Genomic DNA, 18,135 nt, shown 5'->3' with positions numbered 1-18,135 from the left:
CCAGAAGAAGAAAAGTCTTACTGGAGAGAACAAGAAATTGGTTTGTATTACTGGGTCTCTCTCTGCTATTTTTTTTTCAGCTTTGGTGATGTTACAATACAAAGCAGGATCATGACATTTTAAATCCATCAGCAAATTCCTGAAATGGCCGCTTTCTTTATTTTCAGCACTAAGCTGTAAAAGCTGAGCCAAACACAAGGACTCATTTGAAGAGAAATATCTTCCTAAAAAGAAACCAAAGGAGAGATTAGCTAAAAAACTTAACTCATAATTAAATAAGAGAAATTCTTCCTACTATTTATGGGTGAGATAATGTTTTGCAATGCTTTGAAATATAAAAATGTTTGACTGTGCTCCTTTTTATGTTTTATAATAATGAACTGTCTTCTCAGTATAAGTCACAGAGACCTAAACTGCCATTTCTAAATTTTTCTCTGACTGCAGAGGCTGTGGGGCAGTTTTAAATGGCAAATTAATTTTGCAATTTTATGTCAATATAAAATCCATTTTTACTTATTTCTTGCAAAAGTGATTGAGTACTTTCTCAGAATGATACATCAACCAAACCAAACTATACATGTAAGAAAGGTCTTCTAAAATTCGTATTTAAAATTTCCCGATTTGGAAGTTGCTTTTTATGATCAAAAAAAATGAGGAAAACAATAAAAGGTTTGAAATAAGCATGGGAAGCACAGATGTATGTACAGAATATAGGACATCTGGTCAAAAATGCTCTAAGCAAAATGTAGGTAAATCAAGAAAACTAATTTTCTGCTAAGGTCCTATGTTGACTATATAGCAGGTTTCAGACTTAAATTGCACCAAAATTATAAATGTCAAATATTACATCAAGTCTGTGAATTAACATTATTTATAGATCACATAATCAGCCAAATGATTGGAACCCCATTTCACTGGCACAGAAAGTTATCTGATGGATAAGAAATCTTACTCAAGTGATACCACACAAAATCGTTGAAGTATTCCTAAAGCTGCAGTTTGAATAATCTTTTCTTTGTAAATAAGAATTTTTATACAATAATATAATATTTTCATATTATATAGGAAATTCATTGTTGTCTGGTTCTTCACGTGACACTCCATCAGCATTTCCTCTTAATTCCTTCAATCTATTTCCCATCTGTTCAGACTTATTTTACCACAAAAAGTACAACCTTATGCCAAGATGCAAGTTTTGGTTTTGTTAAAAAAAAAAAAAAAAAAACAAAAAACCAACACTTCAACTCTGTATTTTCTGAAAAAGGAACAACATCTTTGAACAATGCATCATTCTATCTTGAAGCAAGGTCTAAACATGCAGAGCACAGGAGATGCTATAGTTTGTTCAGTAAGGAAAAAATACATTAGATTTATCTTGTAGGATTTGTTTCAGTAAATGTAACCCAGGAGGGCTTACTGCACTTCCCTCAGTGTCACTCAGTGCAACAAGTGACCAACATTTATTCAGTATTCATGAGAGATTTTTCATACATGCTGTGTCACAAAAACCACATTTCCAAAACAAACAGAATAAAGAAGATCTAACAAGCCTTCATAAACAATTCAGACTTCAAAAGTCAATAATCCCCAGTCTCTTAATTCCTATACCATGTGCAACACAAAACTTTCTGGAACAGGTTCTCCCTTAGTGGGGATTCATCTGCTGCAAGTCCTGGAAGTCATTCAGCAGGACTCCTCCCACTGAACCCAGGCCTTTTTGAAGCCCCTGGAAAGTATCTGCAAGTGAATATTCAGGGTCAGAGTACACTAATATTTTAATATTTGCACCATCTCGACTTCATAAACTGTTACTTATATGGCAGCTTTGAAGTTTTAGAACACAGTCATGGTTTATGAAGGGTTTTTTTTTTTGTTTATACTAAAAAAAATAATCTATTTCCTTCATATTTCTCTCTTTTGGTTTATAGTATCATTACCTATTGAGTTCAAGAAAAAAAAAAGAACAAACCTCAACAGAAAAAGGAAAAAAAAAATCAAGAGATTATTTCAGTCAGAAATAACAACTGGGCAAAATATAATCTGAGATGAGAGGTTTCCTATGATACTCCAGTACCCACTCAGTTTGGCACATATTTATGATTTTTTTATTTCCCCCTATTAAAATACTTCAAAATAATTTATTTTAAAGTCTGTGCTTGAGCTATTTAATTACTTTTATAAAGGTAATTTCAAAACCAATACTGCCACCAGTAGTATGCTGTACTAGAGAGATGCTTACCACCTTCACTTACCAATGTAACTGGGAGTGCTGATGAAAGACACAAAGTTCAGAGAATACATAAATTAGCTGTCTTTTTACAAGTAGCTCTTTAAACCAGACACTTTTTCAATGAGGCAGGCCATAACTCCAATATCTCCATGGTGCTAGTGCTACTACTAGAATTTCGATCCAGAAACACTTAAAAATAATTTCTCACCCCAGTCAGGATTATTGTATTGATCAAATAATTTTATAACATTGATGCTGTGATCTTATTCTAGACTATAAATTATTATATCTTCTGCACTACTCTATTCTGTCTTACATGGTGTAGACTTTAAACTGGATGGTGATTTTTCTCAGCAACCAAGGAAAATAAATGTGATGCATTAGTACATCATTCCACAACCCTATATGGTGTACATTAAGGTTGTATTAATTTACCATCTGAATGTAATTCCTTTTACCACATCAACTATTAGTTGTAAGTCATAAATACAGCATTGTTTTTCCTGGAACTCAAAGGTCTGTGTTGTATCATGGAGTGCCTTTATCCTGCTGGAAATTTCATGTATCTTGTTTTAGTAACACCTGAAGTTGGATCCTGCCAAAAAAGGAGCATTCAAACTTCTTCTGTGCTTCCAGTCTCAAAATACATACATCCTTGATTGCCCCAAAATCTGTTCCACAATACTTTGAATTACTGATTGACAAGTCCTGAAACACAATCTCTTAGCCAGCTAAAAACAAGGATCATAGAGCTGCTACACTTAATACTGTAGGATATACTTTTAGCCAAAACAAATATTTATGGCACACAAATTTACATGCTTATCACTACATCAAGCCACTATGGCTATTTAGCTGCATTTCAAACTATCTGTGGATCCTGTTCCAAGTTATTTGCAAAGAAGACCTTGTCCCCATAGGCAATATATAAATATAAAATTATCTGGTTTGTGTTCCATCATTGCAGTTTTCCAGATATACCAGAATTCATCCACCTGTTATTCCTCATCTTTTTCTGTAGTTTAAATATGGGGAAGGTAGAGCTTTCATTTCTATGTGATTTACAGAGTACTTGGAAGCCTCCATACAATGAGGTTCAATGAGGCCTCAAACTCTTTGAGGTATCAATGTGTTACAGCTGAAAGAAGAAAGGACAGTGACCTTTTGTGGCCGCAGAATTTAAGGCTCTGTTCCAGATTCCTGCAGATTGCCTCAGTCTTGTTACCTGTGAAGCTACAGGGAACTGTGGGACCAGTTATAGCATCAGGGGCTCTGTCCACTAAGCTCCCACGAGGCTTTCAAAGCTAACATTGAATAATGAAATAAATATCGGGTAAAACAATATTTAGTGGTTGCTACGCCTTTCAAAAAGGGATACTTTTTCCAAGCTTTGAGGAGCTTCTCTTTGATATACTTTGTAATGAATTGGACTTGCAACACACATAGAAAAATGTAACATTGTGTTTCTTAAAGCCTTTAAAAGTGAAAAGAAAAAAGAACTCTATTTCTTTTTACAGTCCCACTTAACAAAGCAGTCATGACTTATTTCTGTTTCAGTTCGTATGTTGGACTTAAATTCACGTTGCATTTTCTCATTATAATTTCAACAAAAAAGATAACAATTATACTACAAGTGAATTTGTTTTTTTTTTGCCTCCAAAATGTGAATTTTTAATTTTTTACTAGCTAGTGCTTGGAATCCAGTCCTGAGATCAGCTTCAACTGGATGCCAGCAGATGGTGCTGAAGGACTCTGGCTTTACATACAACATTGTGCTGTCCTGCCATTTTTGAGAAACAAAGAATATTTGTTACATCTGCAGTAAAACAACGTTACAATAATACTGAATTATTTACTGGCTATTTCTTTTAAGAAGGGCTCACACAATAATGTATAAAATTCATGCAGGGGTAAAAAAATAGAAGTGCTATTGAGCACCTAAAGGAGCATGTGCAGACTGTCCTAAAACTCGGTGTTGGAGCAACACTTTTCCTACCAGGCTGACTTCTGTGGACTATTGCCTTTAGAGCTTCAGCAATTGCAAACATATTTTAGTATTCTGAGGGTCTGCAAATTTTTAGCTACTCTGGTAGACAGAAAGTAACAGTAATAGGAGAATTTGCATTAGTAACTAGCCTGATTAGTGATTTATGGACATTTTGATGCTCCTGCTACTTAGCACGATAAAAGAAAAAGGGAACACTAACAGGTAAGCTTTTTACAACTACTTCTCAATTGTTTTGTTTTTTTAAGAGAAACTGCTGTTAAGGAAATTACTGTCAATGTTTTAAAAATAATAATTAGAATTCTAAATAAATATTTATGCTATAAACATTCTTTGGCAATGCGGACCCTCATCTTTTCTACTACCATTGGTTTTGAAACTAATTTTGAAAATAGAAGTCCAGATCATGCAGACCTGGGAACCAAGATGTAGGTTAATTCAAGATGAGGATGAGGGAAGAAGGCAAAGAGGGGATTTTTGGCTACTGAGTTAACAGCAGACACATGACCTGCTTGAAATCAGTGTGACTATTCACTGTGTGCAGAGAGAAGCATCTGTGCAAATCCTCACAGAATTCAACTTCACAGGATTAGTGTGTCTGAGTACAAAGAAGTTGTAACCCATGACATTATTCTTCAATCAACCAACACAAAGATGCTCCTCAGGTATAATTGCAAAGTTTAAATTGCTTGCATTGTCCACTTTAATAATTAATTATGAGGCACTCACAAAAAGTTTAAATTTTTCAATTGAAAAATGTCTGCAGCAGTTGATGAAATATAGATGTTTTATCTTTTACTATGATTACCAGTGCAATTAAAACTAATGATTTCTCTAGTCTCCAGATCATAATTTTAATGTTAATACTAATTTGTAATTATTTATACATTATTTATTATATTTATATTTATTATAATTATATTTATATATAATTATAATACATATGCTATACATATTATATATAAATAATAATAATAATGTTAATTGATAGAAGTATTGCAGGTATTCAAATATTTATTTAGGAATTCTAGCTAAATAAAAATCAAACAAATTTATTTATTATCCAAGTAGCTTGGATAGGAACAAGACTGTTCTTCAGCAAGACAGCAAATGTGATTAAATTTTGAATCCTTTGGGAGATTTTGTATTTTATAAGTTGAAAAGATTATGTATTTTTAAAATTTGCATCTGAGGGAGTTATTCTATACATTTTCAACAGCAAAACTGCTCAGTGAATCTTCCCAATTAAATCTTAGTTAAATACAGTAAATGTATTTTTAACTATGAAATCAGGCACTTACATTCACGTGAGTCCTGCTACACAGCTACACCACTAAACCCATTTATTTCCCACACTTCAGAATACCTGAATATAGTACCCTCTAAAAAATATAAAGCTATGCAATGAAAGCACCCCCATAGTCCTCGTGATGCAAATGTGATACATACAGAGAGTAACATTTTCTAGTTTTATGGGCTAACATAAAAGAGGTAATATAATTTGTTTTATTCACATATGTGTGGAAGATCAATGCAATAACTCAGAAGAGAGCCCATTAGTATTACCACTAGTGATACAGTTACACACAGACTGTACATTTCATAGCACTGAAGATTTTTATCCGTCAAGCCTTCATTTCCTTAGCAAACCAAATTTCTAATTAAAAATACTTTGGATTTTTCAAAATATGAAAACTAAAACCTAATTGTGGACACATTCGTAGATACTTCAGAGCAATGGAACCATATTCCCATATTCCATTAATAAAGAGGAAGAAATAGCAGAAAAACACTTTATCTTCCACTGGACTATAGAAATGCCTTTCATTTTTTAAGCACAAACCGTTTTAGAAGGATAAACAATATTAAGACAAATTCACCATCACAAACCTCCCCTTCAAGAAAGCACATCCAAACAAAATAGCTACAGTGAAAAACCCAAAACCTTGGAGACATAGATTTACATTCATTAACATTCATGATTGGCCTCCACCTGGTCCATGTAGGTGAAGGATTATTAAAGAAAGCTGGACAAAATAGGATATTCCAACTACAAAATCATGTGTTGGTAAAGGAATACCACAAGTATGTGTGTAGAATGAGATTTGGTGACAATTTTTAATATAAAGAAAAATATCTTCTAGATGATTACAACCAAAACAGCAATACAAACACCTTGCTGAAAGGAATTCACACAGAAGTAGCTAAGATATAAGAATGTTCAACACACTTTATAAGGGAGAGATCAAATACAAGATAATTCCTGAAGTATTTTGGGAAAACAGGTTTCAATAGATACAGAATATCCTTCTGTAAGATCTCACAGGCAGTTAAGCCTACAGAAAAAAAAGGTTATAAGGACACTAGTGAATGCAGCACAGGGATCAGACAGACAAGATCCCAGCTGGCACAACTCAGAGCTCTCCAGTGACTTTGACACAGCAAAGTCAGGCAGAAAGATCCAAATAAATGAGATATTTCTGAAAGAGTGCAAGCAACAAGGTATGAGCAAAGAGACAAACCCCAGAGAGCCACACACAGATGAGATGTAACTAACAAGGACATCAGGAATAACAATCTAAAAACAGAAAAATATGCCAAGTTTTCTCAAGAAGTTGATTTGTTATTAAGAGCAAGCAATACCAGTAGATGATACCACACAAAGTACTCCAAGAAAAGGTCAGCTGCAGTCAGACAGCAAACCCAAGTAAAACCAGCAGTGAAAACCCTTGTCTCAACCAGAGAATACCTCAATGAAGAACATGCTTGGCACTCAATTGGCCAGAGAATAGAGAGCTGAAGATACTGTGACAATGAAGCTACATAATCCCAGTTATAACAATTGTTTCATGGATACTGGGTGGGGTTCTGCAAGACCAAAAAAAAAGTCTTGTGCTGTTTAAGAAGCAGGAAAAAGAAAAATTAGAGAATAGACTGCTTAATCCCAACAAACAGAAAAAATACTGGCAGAACACTTACATTTTTATATATACACACACAATTTCCTACAAGAAAACAAGGAGATGAGTAACAGCTGACTTGGATTTGGTCTGAACAAATCATGTCAAAGCTATTTTTTCTTGCAAAGGCAAAGTAACAGGACATGTTCAGGAGACATCACATATTTTTACTTTAGTAAAAACTCCAGTGCTGTTCCATGTGAGCAATTTCTCAAGGAAAAAAGGGAACCACACATTCAGAAAATACTATTATACCTTGGAAAGCTATACTCAGAAAGCTATTCATTGTCAAAATGGTAAATGTATTGATGGACATTCCTGTACTGTGTACTAGCTAACATTTGCTTTAATGACCAATTTAATAGAATAAGACTGCAAAGTACATTTGCAGATATGAGTTGCTGCAAGGCTGCTGGAGGACAGGACAAGAATTTAAAGGCAGTTTGACAAATTGGATAAACAGTCTAAAAGAGAATACACTTCAGGAAATTTGAAGATGAGAATCCACAGCTATACTACACAGAAAAGGAGACACAAGTGATTCTTTAGAAAAGATGGAAATTCATACTGGCTCATGCCCTCAATAGAATTGACAGTGTCATGGTGTTTAGGGAGAAACAGATATTCCCTGGGGATGTGAAAAGTACTGGTCTGTAAAACAGGTTGTTTTCTACTTAATACTGGAAAGGCTTCAGCTGCATTCCTGGGTCTGCTTTGAGGAAGACAGTCAATTGAAGAGGGGAATACACAAAAAAAAAAAAAATCAGAGGTCTGGAAAAACATGACTTATGGCAAAAAACAAAGAATTGAGTTATTAAAGTTGGAGGCAAAGAATTGCAGGTCACGGCAATCCAAATAACTGGAAGTAACTGCAAGAAGGAAATCTGTTCTCAACACAAAGGAAAAACAGATAAAAATGATAGAATGTAACTGCTACAAAAAGAATTGGATAGTAGGCTGAACACTGGGGAAAGACTGCTAAGGACAGGGATTCTAAGGCCCAAAAATATAAGTGCTGAAGTTTTTAAGGGAAGATTGGACAAACATTAGGGGAGATTGGTTTTGGCATAGTTAAGCCCTCACTGGGAAAAGAGAATAGATGAGGCGACCAAAGGTCCTGCCCACCCTGTTTCCTTCCTATGGTTCTGTGATTACAAATGAAAATTCGATCCCCCAATCCAGGAAACATCCAAACACCAGGAGTTGCCACTTGAGCTTCAAAGAGAAAGTGGGATCTGAAAGTGATGCTCACCATTTGTATGCAAATGAATTCTCTCCTCTCTTTGCTCCAGCCATCACACAATCCCTCCTCCCACCCCCCACTTCTCAACTCCCCTCCACCTCCACCTCCTCAGGCTGGGCAAGGACAAAACACAGCATCTTTCCATAGCCCTCTCCCAGGAATCTCCACATTCTACCACACAAGTCCTGGTGCATAATGTCACATCCACAAGTGGTGCCTTGGAGCCTCTAAATATGCAGAATCCAACTTTGTGTGCCACAGATCACACATGGGCTCCAAGGATTACAGAGGGGAGAGCCACATCCTCTCCCTCCCACCTCCCCCAAGGCAGCCACATGCCAAGGAGAGAAAAGGAAAAGCCCCTTGCACTATGCAAAGTGACTTTACATCTCCACAGTAAATTATGCTAATTAATGTGAAAGCAAAACAGCTCAAGGCTATTCCAAAGGATACAACTACTTCAGGACTTTAGCTCTGTTCTGAATTATTCCAAGGCTTGGTCAGAAATTGTCCCCAGAAACATTTTTGCATCAAAAAAGGCCTGTGCTCCAAAGTGAAGTAGTGTCATGCTTTTACATTTTCAAAACCAATTAATTTAGAAAAACTCTACATTTGATCAAAGAGCACAATGAAATATTTTTTTGCATTTCAGGTTTTAATTTGAGAAGGAAAGAATGATTTAACCTAAATGTAATCAAGCTGTTTTGTGAAGAATAAAGTAGTTTCCAGCAGATGTGTCTCATGTAGAAATTTCATATCTCTGAGATATGTCAGATTTGGTTTACACTGATCAATGCATTTGAGAGGTATTGGGAAGAAACTAAGTGAGAATCCATAGCTATAATTTCTTTTAAAAGTCAGCCTCAAAAGCTAAATTATGTAAATAATTAATATTTCATAGATAATTGAAAGCAATGAAACCTTATCTTCATAGTCCATGAACAAAGAGCAAGAAATAGCAGAAAGCCACTAACATTTTTCTTCTGTTAAACCAAAATCAGAGAATTTTTCAATACAGTCAGGTTAGTCAGAAGATTGTCCTTGATAAAGAATATCAAGCCACCTATTTATCACATGTGCCATAGCCCACCTGGCTTTTCAGCTTAAGTATCATTCTAAAACATTAATATACAGAGCTCTGAGATCCAGAGCTCAGTTCTCTGAAAGTAAAGAAATCAGACAAGTGAACCTAAATAAAATGTGGGATAATGGGTGTCTATATTTAGAGTAGATGGATCATACCAGCCTGCTGGCTGATGTACATCTGAGGCAACAGGTACTATGAGAGGAGGATAGAAAGGCACCCTGGTTTAAATCACTTTTTCTTGAAACTACTCTGGCACCATGATTTGATAAAGTACCATTAGATGCACATTGCTGTGAAGTCATCTTTAGATGAACATTAGAGATAATTAGAGAAAAAATAGAAAAGAGATATCAACTCAGGATCTAAAATTCCAGTGAATAGTGCTCACTGAAAGCATAAATAAACTATATTTTGAGGTAAAAGAATCATAAGGTTCAAATACAGAAAGACATTAGACCAGTTAAATATCAACATCCTGCAGATGGATGGAAGTTACAGCTGCAGTAACAGAGCTCAGAACCCAACAAGTCTCCTGGTGCTCTCCATTTCTGACAAAATCAGAACTAAGCAGAAACAGCTCTTCTCTTTTCAAACAAATTTTTGATGGAACAGAGAAGCCTACAGACAGCTATTTCTGGGGATAATTAAACACCCCAGATTACCATCTCTTTGAAGCAGGAACTGTCTATAGCCATGACTAGGACGTGCCACGAGATCTCTATTGATAACAGAGGTTTCCAGGCATGCTGTATCCCAAAAATACCTTACATAAAGGCAGTTGGTAAACACAGGAGCCATTGCAAGTTCCTAAAAGTCCACATCTAATAGAACTACAAGCACAGAGACTTACCAGGTAGCTACTGTGTGATTTTAAAGAGCAGCTAGAATTACCTGGCATTACCTCTGAAAACTGCAAATTCTAATGCCTTAGAAATCTGCATTAGAGAAGTCAGACAACAGACTGTAACAAAATCTGCATACTTGAGTCAAATAGTAGGTACAGAACCTCAGCAAGTGATCTGTGAGGGTGATCAAGGAGCCTATAGCCTCAAGGTCTCGTTCACACAGCAGGTAAGTGTGTGGGACAAGTAAAACTTCTCAAGGCATATTTAGGAATCTATAAACTCTTTGGAGTTCCCAAGTCTACAAGATCTGCAAAAGTAACAGAGACTTTGCATTTTCTTTAAATTGATAGACTGCAAAATATATATGAAGTAATCACAGAGTTTTGGTTTTTTTCCCCTCAAGCAAAGCCATATTTATTTAAAGATGCTCTTAAACTCTGCTAGTCACTTCCCATAAAAACAACCATCTCTTGAACAGGGCTGCATGGAAGGATAATAGGGATAGCTTTCACACACCCTCTGCCTTAAGATTCTGCAACTGTGTGAACTCAGCTGCATCTTGCTCAACTTTTAAATAGCTTTCACAGTCAACATCAAATCATTTGCAAGTTAAATTCAGATATTCGTTCTGATATTAATTAGTTGTGCTTCTTCAAAGTCTCTCACTTTGGATGCAATTTCAGTCAAGCCACCTCTGTGTTTCAAATTCAAGTAACTCCAGATGAGTAACACATTGAATATGGAACACACAACTTTACCAAATTGATTAATTTGGAAGATGTCAGGTATTGTTTTGATTATATAAAACTGTGTGCCAGCTATAACTGCAATATATGACAGATCTAATACCACTTCTTGCTTTCCAGATGTCCATTTTGCCCTGTGCAGAGCAGTTTTTACTACTATTTAAACAGAGCTAGAGAAGACCCTAAATGAATAGAAGAAAACCTAAGAAATACTCTTCATAGGACAGAATATCCTCTTCTTAGCCTTTCCCTTCAGGGCATTTCATATTTTGCTGAACAGGACCTCTGTTTGGCTATGATGTGCCCCTAAATTTAGGTATATAAGCTCTACAAGTTGTCTTGAAAGCTCCTCATTCCTGTATAATGGCTTATTCCAGGCTTTTTCTCAACTGCATGTCTGCCTTTTTTCTTTGCTTTGGGGATCAGAAACTACTTTTTTTCTTTTGTGGAGTGAAGCAGCCATGAACCAAGATCACTTTCTACCTTTCCTATTACATAACACAGGGCTGTACAATCATAGTGGTTCACTGTTTTTTATAGAGCTAAAAGAAACAACCTTCATGAATAAAAGAGAGGATTCAGGAATTCCTGGGAAATGGTGCAAGATGGAAGAGAATAAATACTTTGGCAAGTGCAAGGTGAGTTTGGGTGGGCAGGGGTTAAAACTGCAGGAGGCTGGAGCAGGATTCCTGCCTTACTAGTTTGGTTATATGGTGTGAGCCTTGTTGCTTGCACTGGAACCAATCAGAATGCCTTGTATGTGACTGTGCATGGAGCACCCTACCTAAAATTCTATCCTATTCAGGGTTTGCTCAAGGCATTTTGAGACAACCTCCTTATGAAGGAGGGTTTTTTGTTTTTTCTTACCTCTTGGGTTATCACCAATGATGTTGGTTTTGCCATTCCAGTACCAGAGCAGCAAGGTTGCATCTCTTGATCCTGAGAGGATGTAACAATTCCCTCCAATGTAGGACTCAGAACGAGCCAGACAGGTCACAACATCCCAGTGGCCAAACACTACTTGCATCAGTTTACCTGGAACACAGCAAATTCATTCTTTTAAAAACTATCCTCTTATTCTAAGGCAAATTAAATACATTATAATGTATTTTAGAAACATTTTAGAAATATTTCCTTTATTCAAAAAATAAAAAAGGTTTAAAACAGAACTACAGCAAGAAGTACTACTTTTTCTTTATTTATTTGGTGGGAGCTTATTTAAAAGTGCAGTAGTCCATACAATCCATGCTAAAAAACACTTGCAGTCTCTCAATATTATACTCTACTCAAAAGTCTAACTGGATTTGCTGAAGCTCAGCAATTGCAGATCTTGAAGAAGCAGGATAAAGAACACACACACACTTTTCTCATACACCTACTCAGCCCCTTCAGGTAGTGGGGGCCAGGACAAATCCTGCACCCAGTGACACAAGGAAGTGTGATGTGTGATGCCTCAAAGGTGTGATCCTGGCTTTCTCAGCCCAAATGACCCTGCATCCATTTGTGCTTTGGGCTGAATAAAGAACAAGGAGGAACAGAAGGAAACAAAGAGGATGGCTTTGGAAGATTTGACAAGACAGGCCAAAAAAAGAAACAAGAAATACAGACTACTGTGTTTCAGAATATAAACAAATAAAAGTAAAATTAAATAAAATGTTCTGAAAAGCTTTTTTAAAAATAGTAAATAATACAGATCAGTGTTGGGACTCAATCACATTTTAATAAAATATTTTGGTGCATGAATTAAAAATTATTGGTCCCTTAATATGTGTAATAGGGAACATTTCACAGCTTCTGTTTAAACATTACAAAAGCACTGTATTTGCCACTAAATAACACTTAAAGGGAACAAAAGATTTAAGGGAGTGGTTCTGAAGAAAGAACAAAAATAGCATTAACAGCTTGATTTATAACAAGATTGAAAAGGTAATTGCATTAAAGTGAAGAAAATCAGAAAAAAAACAAGAGGTATATATGAATATCTACAAAAAAGGGAGGGGAAATTCCTTTAGTACATGAAGAAAAAATAAAATAATGACATAATTTAAAGGAAACCTGTACATCAGATTTAAAATCAAACACTTATTAGGTCTCTTCTAACCTTCCAAGGGAAATTGTGAGAATAAGTGCTACAACATGAACCATTTTGGAGTGGACAGGGCAAAGCCCTGCTGCACTCTTGCTCTGCATACCCACCTTGTAGTGCAAGGGTGAGTAACTCAGGGATCAAATAATCATGTGATATATTTTTCAGTTGCATTGGTATTACCTGGGGTAATTTATACTTTTAGAAATGCAAGTTTATGCTATAAACATCATTGAGATATAGATATCTCCTTCTCAATTATTTTTTATTTTATAAGTTCTGTTCTAGAAAACAAGCATTTTGCAAGGTTATTTCTGCCTGGTTAGTTTTATTTTGCTACTGTGCAGCCTCAGATTCAATGAATTTCATCAAAAGAAAAAATAAGATTTTGCTATTTTATATTGCTTAAAAAAAATAAATTACTAATTTCATAAGAGTTCCTCAAACTTTCCTGTTTCTTTTAACTTGAGTTGTCCTCTCTATACAGTAATATCAAACTTTTCCATTTGCACACAGATATCCCTTTTTGACAGAACAAATTTTCTAGTTAATGTTTTATTTGACAGCTGTGCCATAAATAATTAAAAGAAAAATAAGACTCAAGTCTGCAGTACTGAAGCTAAAGCTCTGTCTAGAAGTCATTCCCACTGCTGAAGGAAGATTTTATTCTGCTTCTGCTATATTGGCTGTGCTGAGAGCCCATGGTTTAAGTTGGAAGTATTTCCTACTAAAAAACAAACAAACAAACCCAAGATCTGATAGGAAAATTGTTCTTTTTTTTGGGCAAGTGCTAAAACATAATTGAATTCAACACTTTTGATCACTTGCCTTTATGCATTACTGATCACATCATCTTTTCCCCTTGATGTTCTTCTGATTTCAAAATATTTCCCTACTATATTCTCATTTCAATTTGAAGCAAAGCAAACTGCATCTGAATTCACTTCATTTAAGCCAGACTTGTTATATTGACAAATAGAAGAGACAAATTTGAAACTTTTCTGACAATGGTATTTTGGGAAATAACTTAAGAGGAAATAACTTAAAGAGATATTTGTAGTTCAGATTGATACAGGGCAAGGCTACCAAAACCATACATGTTCCTTCCCTAGGTGTAAAGTAAAATACATCCTCTGGCATAATAGAATTATTTGTCTATTCATACAAATCAATAATATACACTGAATATTTATTACTGCTAGCTATCTTTTCTGAAGATCCACTTTAAATTCACAGTTTTATGTAAATTTATTTTCATCAATGAGAAAATTAACCTAAGAAGGGATCTAAGAAGATGTCTGTATAAAGAATTGTGGGTAGTCAATATTACGTAAATAGAACTTCTCCTTTATACTTAAGGCTTTAAAATTGTAAAAATGACAGAAACACTGAAGTGCACCATGAGATCTGAAGTCTTCACAGATTTTCATTACAGACCATTCTGTTTTGTCAGACATTTTGGTTTGCCAAGTGTGAAAAACACTTAACTAATATATTTAAGAAACGATGACAAACATGCAGGATATTCCCTAGGGATTAATAACCTACTGGAAAGCTTGATGGCACACACACATTAACCACACTGGGTCATTAATCCCAAAGAAGTACCTTGCAGTGAGGTTGCTATTTCCATTATAAGATAATGAAAGGGAAAAAAAAAAATCATACCTAGTATTTCCTGGGATTCCATGGCTTCTAAATTCCTGTAGCTCCTACACTGAAAGATTCTTTTCTATTTAGCATGACTTCAGTGGTTTGGACACTCTCCAGCTGACAGACTAATTTAACTGCTGCCCATTATATCCATCACTTTATGTTATATAAAAGAATTCAGTGGTTCCAAATCAATTCTACTACAGCAGAGCTTTCAAAGGCTTTAATCAGATTTCAAAACTTTTCTTCTTATTCTATGGTGCTTGTCTGTATTTCCTGAAAACAACCCAGTTCTCTGGTGCTGAAAACCAGCCAGAGTTAAATTCAAGTAAATACTTTAAGAATAATTAACTCACCTGGTATGCCAGGCTCCATACAAACTCTCTCCTGTGAAAACTACAGTGTGAGAGCAGGCATCCCTATCCTATAAGTTTGAAGTGTGAAGCTCAGTCTAAACCAGAGCTCCTTCTCTCACATTTGCCATCATTCCACAAAAATTATAGCCCACAGTACATGGCAACAGTGGGCAAGGAAAGATTTTACAAATATTGTTAATAGGGGAGTAAATACATGCTCCTTATCCTTCATTTGAAACAGCAGGCTGATTATGAACAGAAAAAAAAATATTTTAGGCTTTTTCCATATTTTAAAAATACATTACCTGAGTCAGTAGAGTAAACACGGAAACTCTTGTCCCAGAAGCCACAGACCAAGATGTAACGATTGTCAGAGGTGATGACAAAACACTGGGAATGCACCTGAATGCTTTGGTCTAAAAGGTCAGTGATTTGCCTCCTGTGCATACCTGTATTGCTGGCTGAATAGAAAAACATACAGACCAAGACATTTTAGTATCCACATTCACAGAATAAAAGCACAGTTTAGAAATTTACATTCACACCATACATTCCTCACTTCTGTTACTTGTGTTTTGTGCAGGGACATTTTCTTTCTAATTCTACTATAAAATTCTCATTGCACTTCTGGGAACAATGCTAATTCCTTGTAGTATACACTCTGAAATAGAAGAAATCTCCTTTTTAAGTAACATGCAGCTGTGAAATACATGAAAGATTGCACACAGGCAACAGTACACAGAAATATAGTAAGATTCTTTCCCTCCTTCTTCTAGTATAAGAAATCAAATATTACAAACAAAGCAAAGCAATGTAATGATAAGGCAATACACAAACCACAAAGTGGTTCAAATGCAGCACACAAACAATCGTGATTTTAAATTGTACATCAGTTGCATTTCACTGCAAACACTGCCATTTCAAAAAAGAAAAGCTTCAGTAAAAATCACTACTGTTTACATTTTTTAAGCAGGGCACAAAAATTAACCAGCTTATCTCCACAATTAGCTTTAGAATTGGGAGAAATCATTTACCCTCTTTTGATCACTTAATGTTTTATTTCTGAGATACTCTTGCATTGGGAACCCATAGAATCAATTAGTAAATACAGTTGTCATATTATATCTTGTCCTTAGATTAATAAGGTGCACACACACATATATATATATATTTACACATACACATATATATAGGTCCCATACATATATGGGACTACACTGTAGGAAGAACTTTCAGCATGCTTTGCTCCTGATGGAACCTGATTTCTATCCCAGGCAAGTAATTTCTCCTGGGTTTACCTGACAGCTGCTTGGAGCACCAATACTTCCATCCAGGCAATCTTCCAGACCTACCTCTGGTCCTGTGCCCTTCTTTACTCTTTATTCTTTGACTCCTTTCCATTCCCACAGGCCAGCTCTCTCTCAAGCCTTGGGCTTATTCCATTTACTCTGTATCAAATCTTTCACTTATCTATGCTTTTCCTATATTTAAAATGTTGATACTGTCTTGTCCATATGGGTAGCAAATAATTTAGCAAGGTGTTGCCACTTGCCTTCTGCAGGTAGCACAAATGTGGCCTTCACTGATCTTGGGCCACTTACAGAGTAACAACACCATGTTACAAATGCACAGTGAACTGCTCTGTATGACAAAACAGCAGCAAAGGGACCTCAAATAACATGCAGATCAACTAATTCAGTGAGGATAAGGCTTTCAAAAAACTTCACCTCAAAAAGAGGTCTAGGATCTGTGTCATATCAGACATTGCTGCTTTATGTCTTCCTGTACACTGGGAAAACGAGGAGGGCAGGAATCCCTCCTTATGACTAAGACAGCAACAAGATTCCTGCTATAACCATAAAAGTGTAATTTTGTGGCTCTCTTAGGTGCCATTTCTAGGTAAATGTGTCTAGCCACAATTAAAAACCTCTAATATTACCTACATAATTACTTGCTTGCACCAAATGATGCTACTTAGCAATGACAAAGAAAACCTTTTAAACTATGTCCAGTGTAATCACAAGGCTGATTTCAGATCTATTGTAGAAAGAGAACATTAAACCATTTTTTAGAATGTGAACATTAACTTTAAAGGTCTTTGTACCATTGTGATTTGGGGTTTTTTGCTGAAATATTTATTTACACTTCTAAGATCTACTTGATAGCAGGTTTTAAAGCAGAACATACATTTCCTGTTCCAAACATTTTTTTTATAATATCTGTTTCAGGAAGGAAAGGAGAATTACAGCACGTGTCTGCTTCATAACAACTATTGCATTATTCAGATGAGGATTGATTTCAGAAACTTTGGAAAAACGCTTTTTATTTTATCATTTATCACATAAAATGGTTTAATATGCTCCCACTGTTCCTGGTTTAATTATCCTAGAGCTTACCCAGCAAAATGGCTACACAGGAAGAGTCTGTATCTACAGACAAAAATATCACACTTCCTACTGCGATGTGGACATTAGTGTTGAAATTAATTCTCACTGTCTGACAGACCTGTCATTCTAACCTATCCAGGCAAGTTCATCTTTGCCCTGATTTTATCATGTTTCTATAACTGGCCACACCACTCTCTTCCAGTTAAACTACCCTGAAACTGCTGGTTTTTAAACTAAGCTCAAAGCCTAACAAAACTGAGGGGAGCACAGAGCCCTGCCTTCTTTGCTCCCATCCTACAGCTAGTTTGTGTTTTGGTGTTAGGTACTCGAGTTTTTCTTTTCTCATCATGTTTAAGGTTCCATTTGCCATGCTACAGACTCCAAACATTCACTCCTCAAAGTTGGGCCTGTAATGAAAGAACTGACCAAACTCTGCTAATAGAAACCCTGCTAATAGAAAAATCAGCTCTATATAAGCTGATAAACCTCTATAATAAAAAGTCACGAATTGCATCTATTACACTGAGTCATTAAATA

General features: G+C 35.6%; 1 protein-coding gene across 1 annotated transcript in view; it reads right to left on the bottom strand.

Moving 5' to 3' along the window:
- The window catches only part of LRBA (LPS responsive beige-like anchor protein), a 357,700-nt gene that overhangs the window by 15,171 nt on the left and 324,394 nt on the right, over window positions 1-18,135 (bottom strand). Inside the window, 2 exon segments of the mRNA XM_056489737.1 lie at window positions 11,984-12,151; window positions 15,517-15,672. Coding sequence (XP_056345712.1) covers window positions 11,984-12,151; window positions 15,517-15,672 — 324 coding nt within the window.

Source organism: Oenanthe melanoleuca, chromosome 4, assembly GCF_029582105.1.
Source record: "Oenanthe melanoleuca isolate GR-GAL-2019-014 chromosome 4, OMel1.0, whole genome shotgun sequence".
In the NCBI taxonomy this organism is placed as follows: Eukaryota; Metazoa; Chordata; class Aves; order Passeriformes; family Muscicapidae; genus Oenanthe; species Oenanthe melanoleuca.
This window is presented reverse-complemented; position numbering and strand designations above follow the sequence as displayed.